Here is a 22,474-nt window from a genome sequence, read left to right on the forward strand (position 1 = left end):
CTCTGTCTGCAAACAAGCATGTGGATTGTCCTGTCCAGGGAATTGTGCTGGTGGGCTTTGGCAAGGAGAGAGGGAAGGCTCTTGCTTACCAGAGCTGATGTCTGAGTTGTGAGGGTGGGCAACAAGCCATCGCCAGTGCTGAGCAGGGTGAGCTCCACCTCGGCATGGAGCCCAGGGCCTGTCTTCCCTCCCTGGCTGCCTGTGCAGGACATCTTTCCCAGAGGAAACTGCTTCTGGCTGCCTCCCTGGCACCTCCAGCCCAGCCAGCTTGGGGCAGGGGTGTGAGGAGCAGCAGGTGGGCAGATCCATGAGCACAATCCCGTGGCAGCTGGAGAAAGGTGCAGTGGACAGGGAGCAGCTCAGCCTGTTTGGACAAGCCAGAGCTTGCAGTTCCTTGGGGACAGGAAGCCTCAGGTCCTGCTGCCACTGCTTTGGCCCCATCCGAGCACAAACCCTCTGGCCTTCCTCTCACTCCTTTTTTTTCATGTAGGATGTTCCTCCTCCAGCCCCATCCTTTCCACAGGAGGCTTCATGGCTGTAGGTTCTCCTAAACACAGTGTGCATCCCTAAAGCAGAAAGACGACAGTGCCCTGTAGGATTGGAGATGTTGGTTTATTGTAACAGGTAATTTGGACAGTCACAGATACCAAAGCCGAGGGGATGTAGAACAGCTGTGGGCACGGCTCCCCGAGAGTTGCCCCGGCCTGACACGGAGCACATGGCAGCTGGGGCACCCAGGGGCCCAGCTGCCTGCAGGGGCTGGAGGGACACAGCACAAGGGGGGCACATTGCCCACCCACAAGTAGCCAGGGGTGCTTCCTGCTGCTCTGCAATGCAAGGCTGAGGCAGGCAGCCGAGTCCCCAGGTGCCCTGCAGCACAGCAGAGCTGCCTACGCATGCTGGAGCTCAGGGGGCCAGGCAGGGACGATCAGCCCTATGGGCAGGGGGCACAGTCCCAACACACAACAGCAAGTGATTCCCTACACACCCATTTACCTTCCCAGCCCACTGGTGAGATCATGCCCCAGAGCCATGGGTGCCCAGGCACCCCCACAGCTGCAGCAGCAGGACTGGTGATATTCTGGCCCTGGAGCCACAGGTGCAGGGCAGGAGAGCTCTGCACACTTGATTTCCTGCTGAGCAGGGCTCTGCAGAGGGGCTCAGGTGAATGTTTTGTGAGCTCTGCTCTATGTCCCTCCAAGCTGCTGCAAACCGTTCCCAAGCCCTCAACAGGCCAGACCCAGAGCACCAGCTCAAGGCTGTCCCTCTCCTGCTACCCAGGAGTTTTGCAGGTTCCCAGGACTGGTGCCATCCCTGCCAAGCAGAGGAGTAAAAGTTCGAGCAGGGAGCAGGACTGAGGCATCTCCCCACACTGCCTTAGGTGGGCAAATCCAGGGGGCAGAGCAACTGCAGACAGATGTGCAGGTTGTTCTCAGGGCCAGTATAAGCTCCAGTACCAGAACTCTGCCCAACCCAGCTCTGGACCCCTGGGTTAGGAAGATGGGGCTTTGACCAGCCCCACAGCAGCTGGACCTTCCTACCTCCTTCCCTGCAACTACACAGCCTCCATCTCCCATTCTGGTAGCAACGGAAGGAACAGAGCAAAGCCAAAGGTCCCCCAAAGTCTGGACTCCCACATTCCCAACTGCTGGTGTTCATGGGGGAAGGACAGGAAACATCCACAGTCCCTTCCCAGTGGCCCACACCACTGTGCTGCCAGTGCTGCAAGATGGATGGGACATGGACACTGGAGCTGCACCAACTTTTTGGGGCATAGCAACGCTGGGCAGAGTTCTGATGGGCTTGGGGCAGCCACTGGCAGTCCAGGCCAACCTGGGCACCTGTACTTACATTGCTCAGTCCCTGCCAGTCTGGCAATGCCATGCTGCAGCCATGCTCCCTGCAGGACCCAGAAGTGTGGAGACAAGCCAGGGCTGTTTCTCCACCCTCTCAACCCTGCTCCAGCTGTGCTCTAAATCCCATGGAAAAGGCAGACAACAGCCCAAGATCCCATTGGGATCCCTGCCTCAGGGCTAGGACTGAAGCCTGGACATGGGGCTGCCAGGACAGCTGCAGGCAGGTTTATTGCCAGCACAGGGTTGAAGTGGGGAACACAGGATGGGATATTCCCTGCTCATTTAGCCAGGCCCTCAGACATAACCTCCTGAAGAGCCTGGGCTGGGGCTTCCCCACTAACTCAGCTCTGCCACCCAGTGCCGCTTCCCGGGGAAATGCCACAGTGATTTATAAATAAGTGTAAAAAGAGACCAATGCACCTTTTAAGCAAAGGAAAACCATGGGGAGAGTTATACAACCAGTGACTCGAGCACAGCCGAGGCAGATCACGGAGCAGGCAGTGGGAGGCCCTTCCTGGGCCGGCCCCTGAAGCCACCTGGCTCAGTGAGCCCAGCCGTGCCCACTGTGCTCCCAGCTGTGCCAGGCACAGCTAACGGGACAGGGGCGTCTGTTTGAGGGAGATGAGCACCGAGCGCATCCGCGAGACATCCTTGCTCTGCTTGCTGCTCTTGGGGTTGAAATCACACAGCTGGGCCACCTTCTCCCACTCAGAGCCTGGGGTCTCCTCCTTGGACTCCTTCAGGAATGCTTCCTCCGAGGCCCTGCAAAGATATTGAGGGTTGTCACTGGCAGACCCTTTCTAAGGAGACTCTTCCTTCTGTCTTAAAAACCCTTGTGTCCCTGCTTCCTGTCCCTTACCCCAGCTGATGAGCTCAGTGTCCTCTGGGACCAAGAGACATGCGATGCTCAAGTCTGCCTTTGGCTGCACTCACGCAAAACATCAATCATTCATCCAGGGGTGCAGGAGTATCTGCCTGCTCTGAAGACTTGACCCCCACAGAGCCATCCCCCACAGAGCCCATGGTTTTGCATCTTCAACCAGCTCCCACAGAGGCATTTCTAGGAGCTCCACTCATCTCCTAAAACTCCACTATTTGGAGACATTCAGCTGCATCATCCTCCCTCTGGTACCTCACCAGGCCAGTACCTCCCAGCATCCCCCCTTCCCTTGGCTGGGCAGGCAGTGCTGGGGCCGGGACCCCCAGAGCCTTTGGGGCAGGATATGGTCTGTAAGAGGCACATACACGTAGCCAATGACATCGGCGTCCGGCTGCTGGTAAAAGGCTTTGTCAGCGATCCTAGCCCCGGGCACAGAGAGAGAGAGAGTGGAGCGGAGCAACTGGCAGGCAGAGGGTTAGAAAGAGAGAACAGAGGGGGTTAGTCCTCCCAAAGAGTGACCCACACACTTCAGCACACCAGGAGAACCTGGAGCCCAACCCTGTCCCCCCATGAGTCCCATGCAGGGGCAGGAGGCACCAAGATTCCAGGGTGATCCCAGTGTGGTTCCAGCCAGAGTGGCTCTGCACAGCCACCAGAGCCACTCCAAGACCTGGGGTCTCTCTCCTTGCTTGGCAAGGCTCTGTCCCTGCAGGGCTGGACCCCACTGTGGGGAAAGAGGTCCTCAAACATCCCAGGAAGGCAGACAGTCCTTCTGGTCACACTGACCCCAACATACCTGTTGTTTGCTCGGTTCTTCTCCATCTGCTCATTCTGACGCAGGTTCCACTCCTCCAGGTCCTTCTTGGCCTTCTCACGCCATTCCTGCTCAGTCACCTTCGATGCCGCATCTAAGGCCCGAGTGAGACAGAGCCCATCAGCCACACTGGCACCTGCTGCGTGTGCTGAGCAGCTTGGCAGGCAGGACAGCTGCAGCCCCTCAGACCTGTCCCCAGTCCCAACCAATACTGGCCAAAAGGCACCACTGCCCCAAGGACAACAGATCTTTGGCAGGGGCACGAGACATCTCTCTGGGATGCAGCAGGGTCACCAAGAGGCGAGGGACCCCAAGGGCCCTGAGTGCCATGTCACAAGGTGCCACAAACACAGGGGGCTATACATGGCCTTGGGTCTCACCCAGCTCCTCCAGGCGCTTCTTCTGTTCCTCCCTCCACTTGCGGATGCTCTCAGGTTCCTGGGTCAGCCGGTCAGCCTTGGCTATGGCTGCGTAGGCATCCGTGGGGCCGTTGGACTCCTGCAGCACATGAGCACCTCACCATCAGCACCAGTGTTTCCAAGAGCCCAGCTCAGCCACCTCCAAGGGCTGGCAGCAGTCAGGACTCCACACTCCCAGCACTGACAAGCCAAGATAGGAGGTGGGAAGGGTGACAGCTTGGGACATGAGGGACAGCGTTCCCAAAGTGCTACCCAAGCTGCTCTCCCAGCCTCAGGCCCTGTCACCTAAAGCCTTCCCAGTGATTCCCTCGACTTGCTGCTCTCTGCCACTGCAGCTGTTGCTCCTCCAGGCAGCCCCACTGCACAGGGCAGACACTGGCCTTGGAACTGCTCCCCAGGGATTCCCTGGCCCTCACTGGGGCCCAGGCAGCTCCTAGACTGAGCTGCTTCCCTCACGTCTGAGCTGAGGGCCCCGCCAGGCCCAGCACCTCCCCTAACACTTTCCACTGGCCAGATGCCCAGTCTGACACCAAGCTCAGCAATGGGATTACAGCTTTCTTCCAAGATCCTCAATCTAATTAAGTCTGTCCCACTCCTGATGCGATTATCATCCTGTAAACCTGGCATGGGCAGTGCATATGCCCCACTGTTGGGCACCAAGTGGGGTGAAGGGCTTGTGAGATGCTGTCATTGCTGACAGCAGAGCTGGGCTTCTGGCTCCCAAAGGGATCTGAGACCCAGGTGGGTCTCCCCAAAAGTCCCCTGGCCATGGGTCAAGTGGTTTTCATGGGAGATTCAAGTTCCATGGCAGGCCTATCCTGTCTCTGGCCTCTGTCAAGAGATGCCCCTGCCTGCTCCAGAGGCCTCCAGAAGCTACCCAGGCTAGAGAGAGGGGACTTCTTGGGGAATGGATGATTTGTCACCTGCTCTCAGGGCCCAGGCACTCCTTCATGGCACAAGCCACCTGCAAACACATGTGGGGCAGATCATGGCAGGTGGGACACATCTTCTCTTCAAAGAGAATGGAGCAGCCAGGACTCACACAAGAGACCCAGACCTTTCCAGGAGCACCGTAGCTGTTCTGCAGCTGGACAGCAAACTCCAGTCAATGCTGGGGGCAGAGCAGCAGATTGCTGGCTCCATACCCACCCAATCTTCCTTAGCAGCCCTGGGCCAGCAAAAGGCTGAGCTCTCACCTGAAAGACATCTCCATTGACAGTGGCTCCTCCATTCTGGAAACCTGCTTGAGAAAAAGGAAGAGAGAAGGAAAAACACAACTATGACAGCTGTAGATGATCCCAGAGGGGCTGGTGTTCATGAAACAACATCAGATCAGCTCCTGGGAGTTTGTCTGTGCCTTTTTCAGCTCAGCACACCCATGGCACAGCACCCTTCCAGTGTCCTGTGCTTGGTGGGATTCAGCAAGCACCTCTCACTCTCTCACACAAACTTCTGCAGGCATTTATGTCTTTATGGTGTTTTCACTGGTGTTTAATCTTATCTGAAGATTAGGGAAACTGCTCTGGCACAAGACCGACACAGGCTGCTGCTCTGACTGTAGAAACACAACCTGACCAAGCCCAACCTGCAGAGGCTGCTGATGGACACAGCTGATCCAAGAGCTGCCAGCCAAGTGCCAAGGCAACTCTCCAAGGACACAGCCCATGGAAACACTCCTTGTGCTCCACCAGGACAGGAGGGCATGCTTGCAGGTCCTTGGGAGTGCACCTGGGATGAGCTGCAAGGTCAGGGTTGGTAATGAGGCACCCATCTGCCCCCGCAGCCCCAGAGAGCTGCACACCTGGGTTACAAAGACAGCTCAGGCAGGGGGTTTTCTGCTGCCAGGAGAGAAGAGACTTTGAAGGAGTCACACTCCAGGCCCTGAGCCTTCCCCAGTGACCACAGGGTTTCTCCTGGCCAGCCAGCTGCAGGCACAGACCCAATGCAGCTGAGTCCAGCACTGTCCCCAAAGTGCTCAGCCCCATGACTACACCCAGCTCCAGCCTGTCTAACTGCATTTATCACTGTGGCTGTCAACACCTCTCCAGGCCCAGATCTGCCTCCATGGCCCTGTGTGCAGAGCTCTGAAATCACTGTTCCACAGACAGCATGAGGAGACCCTGTGGGGCTGGGTTAGGGAAGGAGTCAGAGCCCTGTGGCAACAGTGCCCGTATGTCCACACAGAGAGCAGGTGCCAAAGACCCTGCAGACAGGAGAGCAGAATTAGCAAATTCTACCTGCAGGGCCTGGGACCAAAACGTTCCCAATGGCAATATCTTCCATTTTGCATCCCAAAGGGCTCTCCTGTCTGTGGGGACAGTGACAAGGCTGTCACTGCTCCTCAGTGCCGCCTGGATGCCTTTAACACTGCCATAGCTGGGAGCACTGAAACATGGAGTCGGGAGTCCATCCAACCCGGGAAACCCAGCACAAAGGGGAGAAATCACCCCATGGCTGGCACATCCCAGCTCAGGATTCACCCCACATCCCCGAGGTTCGAGAAGCCCTCTGGGCATAAGCACAGGCCCAGATCCTAGGATGCCAGCCTGGCCCACAGGGTCACCCCGCCACCGGCCCATGAGGCGCAGCACAGACCCCATCACCCACCGGGGATGCTGTGCATCCCCCGGGGACCCCAGCCCCGCGTGGATGCGGCCCGGAGGACCCTTCCCTGCCTTCGGGACACAAGGGGGCACAGCCCTCCGTAACCCCACAAGGTCGGGAGCCCGCCCGCACCCAGCGGGAGCGCAGCCGGGCGGCCCCCGCGGGCGTGCTCACCCTGTTCCGGCGGGGCCGCCTGCCCGCCCGGGGCGGCGGCCGCCTCGCCGTCGGTCGGCCCGAAGCCCTCATCGTTCTCGATGCCCGCGATCTCGCTCTCCTGCTGGGCCAGAAAGGCGGCGGCCGGATCCTCCTCGGCGCCAGCGCCCTCAGATGAGGAAAAGAAGCCGAAGTCGTCGGCCATGATCGGCCCGCCCGCGCCGCTCCCGGTCCGGCTGCGCGGCTCGGCTGGGCTGGGCCCGACTGTGCCCGGGCGGAGCTGTCGCTGTCACTGCGGCGGCGGGCGGGGCAGCCGCGCTGACATCAGCGCCGGGGCGGGCCCGCCGGCCCGTCCCGCCTCCCGGCCAGCCGCAGCGGGCACGGGCAGCCGGGGCTGCCCGCCTGCCTCCCCCGGGGTCGACTGGCCGCGGTCCCGCCTCGCCGATCCCTCACGCGGGCGCTCGTAGCTGCGGGTGGGAGCGGGGGCCCCTCACAGCCTCCTCCATCTTAGCGGCCGCCGCCATCTTGGGCCCGGCGCACGGGCGGCCCAGCGGGACGAGGGGTGCCGGGCAGGACCCACCCGGCGGGACCGGAGGTAGCGGGCAGGATCCACCCGACGGGACCGAAGGTGCCCGGGCAGGACCCACTCGGTGTCTGGCAGCCCCCGCGGTGACGGGAACACAGCCAGCTCCGGGGGGTGTTCGGCTCATATCCCCCCGCCCCCCTTGGGCTCAGGGCCCGCTCCCACTGCAACAGGCTGCCCCCTCATCCCCGGCCTGTTCCGGGAACACCCGAGCAGCCCTTGGCACGCTTCGGAACTCTTCGTGTGTCCGCCGGGAACACCCGAGCGGTGCTCGGCACTCTTCGGAACTTTACGTGCGCCCGCCGGGGAAACCCGAGAGCGGCCACCGCCGCCGATGGGATTCGGGCATCTCCGGACAGGCCCCAGAGCACTTCGGTTGTGTCCGGAATGCGGCCCAGCAGTTCCGGCGGTGGCCGATAAACAGCCATTGGCCGCGCCGCGCGGGGCTGGGCTGGAAGTGTGGGCGGGCGACGTCACTTCCGGAGAGTGACGGAGCGGCGGGTCAGAGGCGGCAGCAAAATGGCGGCGCCTGAGGAACGGGAGCTGACGGCGGAACAGACCGAGAAGCTACTGCAGTTCCAGGTGCCACGTCCCGGGGGGCCCGTGCCGGCCGGCGGGAGCGGGGGAGGCGGTGCGTGGACACGGAACGGGCTGAGCTGGGCCCGCCCTGCCGGCGCTGGGGGGTACGGGGCTCCCAGAGCCGGATAGGCCCGTCCTGGAGCAGGGTGTCGAGCTGGGCATGAGGGGACGGTGAGAGGAGAGACACCTGTGGTCCCAGTCCTGGCTGGGGTGAGTGAGATTTCCGTGCCCCTGACACTTTGTCGGGGCGATATTCTGTCATGGCTAATTGTGGAGGCGAGAGGTGGCTGCTCAGTAAACTCCGTGCAGGAAAAACTCCTTGGTAAGTCCCGGCCATTTTAATTAGTCTGAAAATTTTCCTTGTCGTAGCTGGAGAGCCTTTCCTGGCACTGAGGGAGAGTTATCCAGTGGGTTTGTGTGGAACATGGCTCCTGCCCCTCACGATTGGGTAACGCCGCTGGAGACTGTAATGATCTAATCTGTGTCTGCTACACAACACAGGCAAGGTCGCTTAACCTTTGGTTTGCGAGGCCTGGGGCTGTGTGGCAGATGAATGATCATAAACACAGTCTGAAGATGTGGCTTGTTGAGGAGAAAACAGAGCTGGGCAGCTGAAATTCTCAGGGTTGCTCAGTGATGAGTAACTAAATGTGCTGAGCAATGAAAATTACCTTCAGGTGTCTTGGTTTGTTTCTGAGCTGTAGGACATCACATGGCATCCCTTGGACTGTAGTTCTTTTACAAATACTGTGATCACTTTTAGGAGTGCTTTGTCTGCTTTTGTAGCTTTACATTATTTTTTTAAGGCTGTGCATTGGCAGTTTGGTGTGATGTAACTGGATTTAAAGGGACTCCGGGGGCATCTGGCCCTGCCTGCCCAGGTGAGGCAGAGCAGGTGTTCATCATTCCACACACTGCCTTCCCAAGCCTTCCCCTGATTCACAGCCCCGATTTAATTACCGTGCTGAGGTGTTTTCCTGGGACTGGACCTAGGAGGAGCCTTGCTTTACACATGTCCCCTCCAAGTCTGCTGCAAACTGAGCTGTTTGGGCAGTCAGATTAAATACAGACTGAAGGCACAGAGCAGTGTTAGCCATTGCTGTCCCTGTGCTGCCTGGTCAGTAGGGGAGGGTTTTGCACATATAAATGTCCCATTCTCTTGCTGTGAGATATCCTGGTGCTGCTCTCCCCACTGCCTCTGCTGCTGTTTCCAAACCCCTGTGGGCAGCTGTGAAGTGAAATAATCCTGTTTGCCAGTGCCACCTGCTGTTGTCATGGACAGAGGGCTGTCAGGGAGGCAGAAGGAGGGATTCATGCTTTAGTCCAGCTTCCTGTCAAGCTCTGGTTTAAGGCACAGGGAAACGCTCCTCAGGCTGTAAAGGGGAGAAATTTTTTCACTCAGAGCACTGCTGTGCAGAGCCAGATGTGAAAGCTGTGCTCCAGAAGGCTTGGATGCCAGCCAGGATCCTCCCTCTTCTGTCTTCTGGGGTGTGTTGGATCTGCTTTCTCCCGGGCTAATGACAGACCCCACTGGTGGTTCCTTCTCCTCTGGTGTGTCCCACCTGGCTGAGAGGGGCTCGGGTGTGAGCCCTGCTGCTTCCTCAAAGGTAAATCAGTCCACTTGGAAGAGATGATAGGTTTTTTTTCTCAGACTCCAATAGGAAGAATGTGGTGTTTGGAGAGATTAGCTAAGTCTCATTAAAATAATTTGTACATTGCTACAAGTCAGCTTGGAAAGCCTTCAGGGATCCCTGCTGACTTTGCAGGGATCACTTCAGTGTTTTCAAGGATAATTTCACACTTTGTGAAGTGCCATCATAAGTAGGCTGTACAGCATTCCATGGTGACAGAGCCCAGGACTTCCACAGAAGGTTACATCCCTCTGCACTGTGGTGGGAGCAGCAGAGCAGACCAGGAAAGAAGGCAGGATGACAAGGAGGAGGTGAGGAATAGTAGAAGGCCCTCAGTGAAATTGAGAGCCAAAGGGAGGGTAGCATTGAGCAAGGACTGCTGTGCACCTGGCAGACAGCTCTTTGGGCTGAAGATGCTGTTGCCCTAAACTGTTTATCCTGCTTCTGCTGGAGAGTGCCCCTTTCCAGGCAGAGGTGAAGGTGCTGTCCTGTCCTGGCCCGAGCTGCTGGGCACAGCTCTGGTTAGTGCCTGCTCTGCATTAATTCCACTCCTGTTTGTGTGCTGGGCTCTAGTGCTCATACAAACAGCTTTGCTGGCAGAATGCTGAAACCAGCAGCTTCCTTCTTGTGGGCAGGGCTGGAGCAGGGCAGCTATCTGCACCATGCTGGGGCAGGTTAGTAAAGGGAAAAAACAGTGGAGAGAACTGGGATAAACTTGAAATGAAAGCAGCAAAGCCTCTTGCATGCTTTCAGCCTCCCATTTACTGCCAGAGAGCTGGCTAATAATGTAAGGGAATAAAAGCATCTAAATTTTTCATCTGTCGAGACCTCGCTGTCCTGACATTTGGAGAGAGAAGTTTGCTGTGAACAGTTTAGGAAAGTTGTGGAGATGTGATTCATTTGGGAGATGGAAGAAACAGCAGAGCAGCTTTTCTAGGATCTGATTATTGATCTGTGCCCATTACACTGGGGCTGATGTCTGATATTGTAATATGCTAATGTAAAGTAATGGAGTGTTATTTGCAAGAGAGTTGGCACTCATATAATCTGTGACTTCAGCTGGGGAAAACAGAATGCTCAAGGCTGGATATGGCTCTGATTTAGGGGAAGGAGGAAACATGAAACTCCAGGCAGCTTTCCCACTCAGTGTATCGATCAAAACCCTCAGAAAGGCATTTGCTGTAATATGCAATGAGAAACTCTTGTTTAAGGCATTTTTCCAGTTAGAACTCAGATGTTCTTTACCCTTGGAAAGTAATTCTCTGGAATTTGGCAGTGGGTTGGGAAGTAAGAGCAGTGCCAGTTAGTCCCGTGGATTTGCATCTCCTGGGCTGTGTCGACATCGCAGTGGATCTGTAGAGGCGACGGTTTCGTAAGTCCAGTTTACAACCTTTGTCCACTCAGGGGTATTCCTTCTGCTTTTGAAGCATGAAATTGTACTTTCCACTACTTCAGTATTGAGAAGATTCTGAGCAGTCTCAAAGGTGAGATAAAAATAATTACCTCCAGCAAAAGCTTCCTTATGCTTTACAGTAACACTCTTGCTTTGTGTGGTGGTTCTGAAGGCACTATTGAACTTTTCTGGCATTTGTGGAATTTAATGTTTGGTTTTTTGAAATATTGGCCACTATGTTGAGCTTGGATTTATTTGAAGGTTTGGGTGTGCTGGTTTAATGGGACTAATTTTAACTACTTATTATGTCTGTAAGATCCATGCTCTTAAAGGCAGCTAATAAGAGATCAGAGTAGCAAGGTTTGAAGATGCTGGTTATTCTCTTAGCCCTGATGATACTAAGTATGTGCTGGTTTGCCATGTGTGTAAGCTTGCAGCTGAAGTTCACCAGAGATGCTGAGGCAGTGGAAATAATGTGAAGTTTCGAGTTTCTGGTCTGTTTGCATGACTTGGTGAAGCAGGGGCCTAGGAATGCCGTGGGGGTGATAATGACCAGTATCAGTGCTTGCCAGCAAGAGTTGTCTGAAGTGGCAGTTGAACTGTGGTCCTGCCATTCCTAACATCGGGTGTGGGTCATTCTGAGCCCTGGTGTGTCTCCCAGAACATGGAGGAGCTGCGGTGTATCCAGTGGAGCACATCAGAGTAACAGCCAACAAGGTGTTGGGCGTTAAAAGCTGCCTTTGCCCGGCAGCTTTTCCTGCAGTGTTTAATTGTGAAGCCTCATTGATCGGACAAGTGGCGGGAGCGCTCACACAGTGCTGCTTGGAGTGGCTTTGTCACTTCTGTTTTGGGTTGAAAGCAGCTGTATTAAGATGCTAAGGAAAAAAAATAAATAAAAGGAAATTCACCTCCCTGGAGAGCTGGTGTAGAAGACTGAGAAGTGGCTAGAGCTGCCTGTCACTGTGGTGGTGATCAGGAAGGGTGAAGCTGGCTGGCTCTGGTGTCTCTGTGGAACTCAGATGGTTTTGCAAACGCTGCAGTAATTCAGTGCTCATTAACTGCTTGTTGATAGCTCTGCTGCTTTCTGACCCAAAACTGCAGAAGAATTTTGCATCATTTAAAAAGGGGGGTGATGTTCTTAGTGCTCACAGATAATCCAGGCGTTTAGAAACAAAGGTGTAAATGAGTTTCTGAATCTTGTAAACTTTGTAAACACCAGCAGAATTTCCAGGGTATTGAGGAAGGTGATCAGAAGACTTTCAAGGCTCTGGAATAAACACATTGCAACTCCACTGTAAAATCAATTAATTGAGTAGATTGCAGGTGCCTTTAATGGTGTCCTTCTGAAAAGACAATTAAGTGCCTGCTATAGGCGTTCAGGTTAAAAAAATAAAGTCAGAATGCAAAATAAATTGAATAAAAAGTAAAGTCAGAATACAAACCCTAAATTTTACTCTGTGAAGCAGATCTTCAAAGAAAGATAGCTAAACTAAAACATTAAATGATGAAACTGAGTGATAATAAAAGGTATTCTAGCAACAACAGCTGAGTTCACTGAGCTTTATTTCTTCTCTGAAATCCAGTTCTGCAGTGTTCCCTTGCAAGGCTTGCAGCAGACTTACTTTTTAATAAATATTTATACACCACTGAACAGCTACTTGAAGTGCTTTTTTTTTCCTGAACTTCTGCAGTCACAATGCTTTAAACAGTCTGATTGGTTCTGTGCAGCAGAATGAAACAATGATTTTTGCCCAGTAGATTGGAGAGAAGGTGGTGACTTTGTGAGAAAGAAGCCAAGAAATGCTCGAAAGTTTGAACTGAGCCCAGAGATTGAATAGGGCATTTGTCCACAGTGTTTGTTACTCGGGTGGAAATGGCATGTGGAATGTATGAATGGGGGCAGGGAGGGGAATAGATGCACCATCCTTCTCCAGTAAAAAAAATAATTCAGTGCATTCTTAACTGCTCAGCCTGTCAGGAGTGTGTCAAGGCTTTTTCAAGGAAAACATCTGCTCAGACCTTAAAGCAAGTGCAGTGGGGAGAGATGTTTCTGTGGCACAGTGATAGGGGTGTTCCCTTCAGCAAATGTTTGTCTCTGTTCAGGAGATGCTGATGTTGCTTCCTGTAATAACAGACACAATTGTTTGATCTGTGCAGAAATTCTGATTGGCACAGGGCTAAAATACACCCAGTGGCTTTGAGGTTTGTCAGTGTGTTTGGATTGTTTTCTGTTTCAGGCCCTGTGTTGGACTGTTCCTGCTTTTTTTACTACTGTTTACTATACTTTTTTTACTTCCCCTGTGGTGCTGGGAACATCACCTTTAGTAATGCCTGGCTCGTTTTGGTTTTAGTTTCTGTTTATGCTGGCAGTGAGTGGAGTAACAGTCATCTTGAGTTTTCAGAAATGCTTTGTCTGTATTTTGAGTTCAAGATGATGTTTGAGGGCATTGGCCTGGCACATCTTTTCAGAGTGAAGCCTGTGGGCAGTATTGTGTTAAACCCTTGACTGTGCTGAGTGCTGTTGTAGTGACAGACCTTGGGCACACTGAGAGTTGGCTGGTGCTGGCAGAGTGCAAAGGCCTGTTAGAGGCCTCCTGAGTGTTTACGGGTCACTCTGCTCTTAAGAGCTGAGCAGGGCACTTAAAAACTGAGCATTGTGATAATGTGTTGGGGTAACTCCCATCATGTGCTCACGCCTTGTTAAGAGCAGTCAGAATGCAGCACTTCCTGGCACTCATCTGCTTTTATTCTCCTTCTTTAGGACTTGACTGGCATAGAGTCCATGGACCAATGTCGCCACACACTGGAGCAGCACAACTGGAACATAGAGGTACCACTGAAAATGAGACTTGTAGCAGTTTCCAAGTACCTGGATTAAATGCAGCCCTCTGTGGGAGGCGGGGGCCCTACCAGTAAGATTAATCTGTCCCCCCCTGGATTTACCCAAGTAGCTCTTTGGAACTATCTCCACACCTCTGGAGAGCTGGTTTCAGCCAAACACAGCAGAGTCATTATGGCTGTGAACAATCCCTTGCCTGGCCCACGATGTGGCCTCCCGTGGAGCCTGTGTGCTGGCTGCCATGGAGAAGGCTTTCCACATGGAAAAGAGCACTGGTGGTTGCTGTTTGTCAGCAGTTGTGCTTATCCAGTGCCCTGGGGCTGTGGACAAGTAGTACCCACTGTCACTGTCCAAAGTATAAAAACCATAAAATGCTTGAAACCTCCCTTTGCTCTTTCTTGTGTCAAAGGCAGCTGTGCAGGACCGACTGAACGAGCAAGAGGGTGTCCCAAGTGTCTTTAATCCTCCTCCCCTGCGGCCGTTGCAGGTCAATACAGCTGACCACAGGATCTACAGCTACGTTGTCTCAAGGCCACAGCCAAGGGCAAGTTATCTTACAGTGGATTTTGTCCTGCTTCTTGGCTGGCTCTCTATGAATACAGAACTTGCAAGCAGGGAAAGATACTGCTTTCTTTGCATGCTGTTATCTCCTTTCTAAATATTTTATCTTATGAAAACAAAATGTAGAGCTAGTCCTTCAGTTTCTGTTACTGCTGTGGAGATTTTCTCCATCCTGTGATTCACAGTCTGAGGACTTTTTTTTTGTCATAGACTGTCTTGCTTTGTGTAGTAAAGCATTTTGATCAGTAGAATGGGAACAAAGGACTGTCCCCTCCACGTGGCAGTGATAATGTTTTTCTTTCTAGAGCCCTCCTTGAATGTATATTAACTAGAACACAGTATTACTTTCATTAATGTTTTACAAACAAATTTGCATGAGCACCTGTAAGACTTGGTGCTGTTAATCTTTTTGTATAGTTAAGAAAATTAATTCCTTGTTTGTAATTGCAGGGCCTGTTAGGATGGGGTTACTACTTCATAATGCTTCCATTCCGATTTACCTATTACACGTTACTTGATATATTTAGGTAAGTCCTTGTTTGTGCTGACTCACTTATTGACTGCATCAGGGAACACACTAGCTCGGATTTGGCTGGATCTCTGTCACTTAGATCTTTAAGCCTCATGGCAGATTTTCCATTTGTTTCCTTAACTGGCATTATCTCTGCCCTTGTGAAGTTCCTGTGCTGTTTAGTAAGAAATAAATCTTGTTGCAGAGAAAAAGAGCACCTTGCAGCTCTGTTAATGAAGTGTTTAATGGGATCTCTAACTCCACTCAGCTTTACAGTCTGAGTGCCACACAAAGAGGTTGCAAAACAGTGTCCAGCCGTTTGGTATTCTTGGACAAACATCAGAATCATGTCCCATTGGGCTGGGCCACAGGTTAACCTGCCCTAATTCCTGGATTTTATTTGGCAAAACCCAAACTGTAAACACCTCTGCTTTATTCCCTTTGGTGTCTATTACCTCTTCTCCCTTTACTGCCCCAAAGCATTAATTCTCCTTGTCTCCTTTACAGCACTGATAGGAGGAAAAGGGAATTGTAGTGGTGGTAAATAGTCAACAGTCCTGCCATCTGCCCTGGTTTGGCAGTTTCCCTGTTGTATTACTTTTTTCCCCCATTAAAGACATTTCCAAAGTTCAGTGTATCTTCTGTGCATCAGTAGAACTAAACAACACTGATATCTGCCTTGCAGTGAAGCTTTTTCAGCTTCAGAGGAATGACAGTTTCACAGGACTCGTAGTGTAATGTTCTCTTTCTGCAACTCTTTTTACATTGGAATTCTTAGTTCTGGTTTAGGAAAAATGCAGTTTTCAAAGTTATCTGGACAAAACTCTGTGGCTTTTAACAGCCCATCTTTGACTAAATTCTTCAAACCTCCTGCTGTTGGTGTGGCTTATGCCTGATGCTTCAGAGGAAGCGGAAACTGTTTAATCACACAAAACTTGGATCCTTATTGATCCCTGCCATGAGATGAATCCTCATTGGGGTTGGTTCTGTAGCAGTGGTATCAGTTTGGAGCGGATGTCAGTTTAGGTTTAGATTATAAATGTTCAAGGGTCTCAGCTATGACTTTTTTCCTCTTTATGAATCTCAGTGACTATCTGTAGAAAAGAAAACCTGTGCCTCAAGAAGTCAGTGAGCTGAAATTCCAGTGTCCTTTGCTTCCTTCCTAGGTTTGCTCTGCGTTTTATACGCCCTGATCCTCGTAGTCGGGTCACCGACCCAGTGGGTGACATTATTTCGTTTATTCATATGTTTGAGGAAAAATATGGGAGGATACACCCAGTCTTCTACCAGGGGACTTACAGCCAGGTCAGTGTCATGTGTTGGTGCATAGGTGCTGGGAAGTGGTGAATTTGCCACATGGTATCAGGGCCTACATGGCAAAATTGCTTTTCATCTACAAGCCTAGCATTTATCCCCAAACTATCTTAACAGAGTAATGGAGAGCTAGTGAACAAGTGTATTGGGAAACCAGTGTCTGCCAGGCTTGATGGTTTGCCAAGCCTGCAAAGTTGGAAAGCAAAGCTACTCTGGCTGTTCCTCGACCGTCTGTGTGACTCTGTAGCTGACAGCTTTTCTTTGTAATCCTGCCTTTGTTTTTATAAACTGGTGTGCTGTGCCAGAGTCTGTCCTTCTGTTCACCAAATTGGGATTAACTGCCTGGGCTTGTATCACAATGCAACTTCACAACAGTTCGGGGCCTCAAAATTGAGAGGGAGCCCCTAAGAAAGTATGGGAGGTGAGTGTTCCATATATCAAATCTGAGGGGGCTCTCTGTAGAAGAGGGATATCCCCGTGGACACTGCCTCTTGCACAGCTTCTCTCAGCCTGGCCAAGGGAAGGGTCTCCTGCAGAGCATCCATCAGACAGTTGGATCAGCACTGCTTCCCAGGTGCCTGGGGGGAAAGTGTCAGTGCCTGTCTGCTCCACACTGCACAGTGATGGAGCTCACCGCCTCTGCAGCTCTTTTAGGCTCCTCTGTCATTCCTGGAATCCACACTCAAGTAATTGTGCAATGGTTGGGCTACCAAAACTCAGTGCCAGTAAAACAGGGAGTATATTGTGCACTTATCCTGTGGTCTTGTTAAAAATGCTCTTGGGTGGGTGGAATCCAGCACTATAGATGTGGAAAGGGAGGGATTCTTTTCTTTGTTGTCTGGTTTTTGCGGGGCCTGCAGCATTATTTATTACTTGTTTTAATAGAATTTTCATTTGGTGTGATCTGAAGATTGTGTCCTGTGCAGGCTCAAGGGAAAGCTCAGCCTTGGCCACTGTGAGTCCAGGGGGTGAAGGAGGTTCTTCACTGCTGGCTGAGTCTGGTGAGGCAGCTGAGGTGTCAGTCCATGTCATTGCCTACCCAGCTTCACTCTGAGTTCAGTGTTCCCCAAAGCCACATCCTGAGAGGACATGAGAGAACACCACTGTAGCCCTATTAAATAAAGGCTTACTTAGAAGGTCTGACAGGTTCATCCTCCACTGCTGCTTCACTAAAACCATTCTAGTGGCAGAGTAATGACCTGGGTCACACAAGCCTTGTGGGTGCTGCATTCCCCTTGCCCAGGGATCCTGTAACTTTACCTCCTCTGCTCTTATGCCAAGGCCCTGAACGATGCCAAGCGGGAGCTGCGCTTCCTGTTGGTTTATCTTCATGGGGATGACCACCAGGACACAGATGAGTTCTGCCGGTAGGTAGGAGAATTTCCCAAATAGTTGTCTTTGTATCGGAAATGCAGCTTCCCTCACATGGTCTCTTCTCATCCCCCAGCAATACACTGTGTGCACCTGAGGTCATCACCCTCATCAACACTAGAATGCTCTTCTGGGCTTGCTCAACCAATAAACCAGAGGGATACAGAGGTGAGTGTCTCCCTCCTGGGCTTTACCTGTCCCCTTCTGTCTCTGGAACAAGCCAGATGCTCTTTGACAAATTTACACGTGTGAAATACACTCTTGTCTACTTGAACAAAATACAACAGATTTCAGGACTGCATGGGGAAATACATGTGTTGATTTCCTGGGATATCTTGAAAGGTTTGGATGCCAAGGAAATGCATTCTGATCTTCACCTCCACCCTTCTGTGTGTTTCTGGGCAGTTGTAGTTCTGTGCTCATTGCTGTGGGCATTTAGGCTGCTTTCAGTGCCTTGTCAATGGGAGTTGGTGGGTGTGTGCTGGGGATAAACTGAGTGGAGAAACAAGTATCCAACTACACCTGTCCTTAAGCACTGTGACGCCTGAGGCCAGGGAGGACTTGTTAGGTGCATTCTTTCCCTTTCTGAGACAGTCACCTTAATCCACAGCCAATCTCTGTGTCTCCTCAAAAGCCTACAGTGCTTGAGAGCTGTTGATACCTGTCCAGACAGTATTTTGGTAAGGATTTGCTGCAAGTGGAGCCTTTTCCCAGTGTTTTGTTTATGGCTCCTGTGTTGCTTCCACCATTTCTGTTTCATGATCAGGAAAATGCTACTTTTGGGTCACTCTTGACTCCATAGTTCTGCTCCCAGTTATCAACAACTTGAGAGAAGAGCTCTCTGAGGAGACAGTCTTTGACTTATTCCTGTTTCATTGCTGCAATGCTTTGGAGTCACAGCCTGGGAAGCAGAGCTGGAAGGGATCGTGACCTTCCATTTAATCCCTGAGGTGCTCTGATTTTGTTTGGGGGCTCCATTGGTAACAAAGGCTCCAAGTTGCATGATGTACCATGTGTGTTTTATGGAGAGGATCAACAGCCATATATGAACAGTAACTTAAGCACATCATCTGTTCTGCTCCCTGCTTCAGACAGAGCCTGCCTCCAGCAAAGCCAGCCTAAATTTGTTCAGAAATGCTCAATGTGGACAAACTGCCATCTCCCCCATGGCAGTTTCTTCCAGAGCTCAACCATCCCTAATCACCTGAGCAAATGTTTACATGTACTTGTCCTGTGTTTCTCTTCCTGCAGTTTAAACCCATGGCTTTGTCCCATTTTCAATGGACATTCAGAGCCATTTACTTCCTTCCTGCTTGAGTTAAAAGAGCCTTTTTTGAAAGCTTGGGATTTTTCCCATCAGTATTTGTGCTCCCAAAGCCATTTCCTCCCTTTGCCAACTTACAGGGTTTAATTTTCAAAATGGAGCCTGAGGCCTTTTTTGCCTTGGAAGAGAGAATGTCTGGGGAAGGTGCTTTCCTTGGCCCCCCGTGATGGGAAGCGTTTGTGCTGTGGCCCTCGTGCCTGGGGTGGTGACGCTTGTGCTGTTGGCAGTGTCGCAGGCCCTGCGGGAGAACACGTACCCGTTCCTGGCCGTGATCATGCTCAAGGACCGCAGGATGACCGTGGTTGGGCGGCTGGAAGGCCTCATCCAGGCTGATGACCTCATCAATCAGCTGATGTTCATCATGGATGCCAACCAGACATACCTGGTGTCCGAGCGCCTGGAAAGGTAGGGCGGGACCAGAGCTCCAGCAACACAAACCGTGTTGAGGCGGGCTCTGCTCTGTCCCTTCCTCCCTCCAGACACCGCGTGTAGGCACATAGCTCAGCACCTCCCGTTCTGTAACACAGCCCATGGCCTCTCCTCTTGCCAGGGGGATCATCAGCCCATAAATTCAGGCCATCTTATAGCCAGGGAGCCAGATGTGTTGCACACACAATCCCACCACTGAAAGGTGGATGTGAGTACTCTGTTCTCTGCAATTGGAGCGCACCTTTGGCATGCTGGAGCTTTGCAGGGAAAGCTTGGACAATAGCCAGTAGGATCCAAGTGGGAGCAAGGGCATTGCGGGCAGGAGAGCTGGTGTCCACAGCTCTGTGCTGCTCCCTGGGCTGGCTGTGCTGAGCTCTGGCTGCTTTTCTGGTGGGGCCTGACAAGTCCCTGCTGACTCTTAGGGATGTACAGGTTGCATCCAAAACAGGATCCTACATTTGACTTTGTCTGTCCCTCCTCTGCCCCACACTCTGTGTGAGGATCCAGTAACACGTTCCAGTTTATAAAATGTGCAAGGAATTACCTGAAGGAGATGAAACCAGGAAGAGTCTCAAATATGAGGCAGGAATCCTGGGCATTGTTCTTGTGCTGTCTGTCAGCTCTGCCAAGCTGCAGAGGTTCAGAAGCCTTTTAAATTCAGTTCTACCCACCCCTGGGAAGCAGTTTGATTGTGAGGGACTGTGGGGACCTGGCTTGGCCTTTTGGGAGCTTGTGGTACCCCAAGGCATTACCTGCTGTGTGCTTCTCTGAGTTGGAGGCTGTCCCTGCACCCTTGGGTCTGCCCTCAGCCTGCCATCCCCTCACTTCAGGGCCTGTTAGCCCTGACCACTTCCCACTCATGTTTGCAGGGAAGAGAGGAACCAAACCCAAGTCCTGAGGCAGCAGCAGGACGAGGCATATCTGGCATCCTTGCGTGCAGACCAGGAAAAGGAGCGCAAGAAGAAGGAGGAAAGGGAGAGGAAGAAGAAGAAGGAGGAGGAAGTGCAGCAGCAAAAACTGGCAGAGGAGAGGCGGCGGCAGGTGAGAGCAGAGGGACTGCAGGAGGGGCTGCAGTGTCCTGTGGGATGCCTGGCCTGCAGCAGGAATTGCTTGTCTTGCTTGGGGCTTGAGCATTCCTGAGGCTCCTGGAGCAGCAGTGTTGCAGGGGACAGGCACAAAGGTCAGTTGAGTGCACACCTTTGCTCCTGCTCCCTCCTTGCCTTGCAGACACTGCAGGAGGAGAAGGAGCGGAAGTCGGAATGCCTTCCTCCAGAACCGCATCCCGACGACCCGGAGAGCGTCAAGATCATTTTCAAGCTGCCTAATGATTCCAGAGTGGAGCGGCGATTCCACTTCACACAGTCATTGACGGTGAGCTTGGGGCAGAGCTGAGGGGCCTTCCAGAGCAAGGGGCTGAAGAGACTTGCAGGTGGCTTTTTTCCCTTGGGCTTGCCAAATGGTGACCTTTGCTGAGAGCCTTGGCAGGCAGAGCTCCTTGGTAAAGAGAGTGCTGTAGGGCCTGGTTCCACCAGCTTGGAAGAGGAGAAAAAGTGGAAGAAGCTTTTTTGGCCTTCTGAAAATCTGGAAGGTGTCTCTGCCCATGACAGGGCAGCATGGGACGAGATTATCTTTAAGGTCCCTTCCAACCCTTAACATTCTGCAATTCCACTGCTTCCTCTGAAATAAAGGTGTAGGAAGAGTCAGAAACAGTGTCTGGTGTCCCCAGTGCTCTGTGCCAAGCCCAGTTTCATGTGTGCCAAGGAAATGGCTGTCTCAGGTGTGCAGCACAGTGATGGTGCAAATTTGGGAACCTTTCCCCACGAGATGCCAGGGATTGCCAGGGATTCACTCTGGCTGTGCCAGTGCTCCCCCAGCTGGCAGTAATTTCTGTGTTGCTTTCCTAGGTGATCCACGACTTCCTGTTCTCCTTGAAAGAAAGCCCTGAGAAGTTCCAGATTGAGGCCAACTTCCCTCGCCGTGTCCTGCCCTGCCTCCCTACAGAGGAGTGGCCCAACCCCCCCACGCTGCAGGAGGCGGGACTCAGCCACACGGAAGTCCTCTTTGTGCAGGACCTCACGGACGATTGACACTTCTTTTTGGTTTTGTTTTTGTTTGTTTTGTTGTTCCGTTTGGTTTTTTTGTTTTGTTTTGTTTTTTTTGTTTTTTTTTTCCAGAAGACACAAAACTGAAAGAGAAATTCATATTATTATTATAATACAATATTTTTTTTAAAAGACTGCGTACAAACGAGGGATCAGAGACCACATGGCCTGTGCCAGCTGTGCTGCGTGCGTGCGCTGGCGAGAGGACGCGTGCGCACGGCCATCCCCTGCACGGGGGGCACACGGGGGGAGCTGGTGTTGCCCCTCCGCCCTCCCTGGGGAGGAACAGGAATGGCAGCTCTTGGTAATTATTGCTTTTATTGATGACAATAATAATAAAACCCCGGCAACCCAACATCTTGTGAAGATTTGATACTCTGCTGCTCCTGAGAGACACAAGACCGAGCACCGGAACGTGCTGGGATTGGGGTGGGGGGAAAGGGCTGGACAGACTCTCTTCAGCTTCCCTCTGTGTATAAATACTGTTCTTTTAATATTTCTCTTGCTTTGTAATGACCAAAGGAGATTGGGGTTGACTATAGTATTAACTTTTTGATAAAGAGCTGGTTCGATTCTTACCCATGTGGGGCCTTGCCCAGGGTTCTTAGCCTGCGTAGTGTAATAAACTCTGCCTCTAGCATGTCTGTGCTGATGCTTTCTGCCCCTGCCCCAGGGAGGGGCTCGGCTGCTGTGGGCCTTGTGGCTCCCAGCAGTGTGGGTGCACTCATCTTCTGCTGTCACACTGGTGATTTTGTGCCAACGGAGCTGTTGGATGAGAGGAGAAGGTGCCCGGCACGGGGAATGGCAGGGCTGGGGTGCTGCTGTGCCACCTCCTGTGGCATCAGCTCTGGATCAGGGAGGGAGGGAGCTGATGAGGCTGGGTCAGCCCTGGTGGAGCAGGTGCGAGGTGGAAAAGGTGTGTGAGGTAAGGCTGGTCCCTGCCACAGGCTCGGCCAGGGCTGTGGAGCTGTGCCATCAGCGGCCCAAAGGCAGTGGTGGGAGCCTGTTCCTGCAGTGACCTGTTCTGGAGCCAAGAATGGTTAAGGGTGCAAGGAATCTCAAAGCACATCTCGCTGCACCCCCTGCCACAGGCAGGAACACAGGGCAAGCC

The 22,474-nt window shown here is 52.5% G+C and overlaps 2 protein-coding genes across 6 annotated transcripts; one reads left to right on the forward strand and one right to left on the reverse strand.

Moving 5' to 3' along the window:
- Nucleotides 1–593: 593 nt before the first annotated feature.
- Nucleotides 594–7,077, reverse strand: CLTB (clathrin light chain B). 3 transcript variants are annotated; one of them, XM_041481826.1, is made up of 6 exons: nt 6,748–7,077; nt 5,166–5,209; nt 3,931–4,048; nt 3,533–3,644; nt 3,102–3,155; nt 594–2,618 (listed from the first exon to the last, which is right to left on the reverse strand). In XM_041481826.1, exons 1-6 carry the CDS (start codon nt 6,929–6,931, stop codon nt 2,447–2,449), a joined length of 684 nt encoding a protein of 227 aa, XP_041337760.1. In that variant the 5' UTR covers nt 6,932–7,077; the 3' UTR covers nt 594–2,446. The 3 variants fall into 3 exon arrangements, with proteins under 3 accessions (XP_041337760.1, XP_041337758.1, XP_041337761.1); XM_041481824.1 differs by having other exon boundaries at nt 5,166–5,212; XM_041481827.1 differs by lacking the exon at nt 3,102–3,155 and having other exon boundaries at nt 5,166–5,212.
- Nucleotides 7,078–7,083: 6 nt separating this feature from the next.
- On the forward strand, nt 7,084–22,003 carry FAF2 (Fas associated factor family member 2). Of its 3 annotated transcripts, XM_041481821.1 has the most exons (12): nt 7,761–7,891; nt 10,924–11,003; nt 13,674–13,742; nt 14,161–14,295; nt 14,763–14,839; nt 15,990–16,128; nt 17,419–17,504; nt 17,585–17,676; nt 19,060–19,237; nt 20,131–20,302; nt 20,489–20,632; nt 21,166–22,003. In XM_041481821.1, the coding sequence occupies exons 3-12, from the start codon at nt 13,695–13,697 to the stop codon at nt 21,346–21,348; spliced, it is 1,254 nt and encodes a 417-aa protein (XP_041337755.1). In that variant the 5' UTR covers nt 7,761–7,891; nt 10,924–11,003; nt 13,674–13,694; the 3' UTR covers nt 21,349–22,003. The 3 variants fall into 3 exon arrangements, with proteins under 3 accessions (XP_041337753.1, XP_041337755.1, XP_041337754.1); XM_041481819.1 differs by lacking the exon at nt 10,924–11,003 and having other exon boundaries at nt 7,084–7,891; XM_041481820.1 differs by lacking the exons at nt 7,761–7,891; nt 10,924–11,003 and adding an exon at nt 7,904–8,098.
- The last annotated feature ends 471 nt before the right edge of the window (nt 22,004–22,474 follow it).

The sequence above is a fragment of the Pyrgilauda ruficollis genome, unplaced genomic scaffold (genome assembly GCF_017590135.1).
Source record: "Pyrgilauda ruficollis isolate IOZ18807 unplaced genomic scaffold, ASM1759013v1 scaffold57, whole genome shotgun sequence".
Taxonomy (NCBI): domain Eukaryota; kingdom Metazoa; phylum Chordata; class Aves; order Passeriformes; family Passeridae; genus Pyrgilauda; species Pyrgilauda ruficollis.

Coding starts and splice junctions, on each gene's coding strand:
- CLTB (XM_041481824.1), bottom strand. CDS start 6,931: ATGGCCGACGACTTCGGCTTCTTTTCCTCATCTGAGGGCGCTGGCGCC. Junction 5,213..6,747: donor GGCGGCCCCGCCGGAACAGG/GTGAGCACGCCC, acceptor CTTTTTCTCAAG/CAGGTTTCCAGAATGGAGGA. Junction 2,619..3,101: donor GCCGATGTCATTGGCTACGT/GTATGTGCCTCT, acceptor ATATCTTTGCAG/GGCCTCGGAGGAAGCATTCC.
- FAF2 (XM_041481819.1), top strand. CDS start 7,829: ATGGCGGCGCCTGAGGAACGGGAGCTGACGGCGGAACAGACCGAGAAG. Junction 16,129..17,418: donor ACCAGGGGACTTACAGCCAG/GTCAGTGTCATG, acceptor TCTTATGCCAAG/GCCCTGAACGATGCCAAGCG. Junction 20,633..21,165: donor ACTTCACACAGTCATTGACG/GTGAGCTTGGGG, acceptor TTGCTTTCCTAG/GTGATCCACGACTTCCTGTT.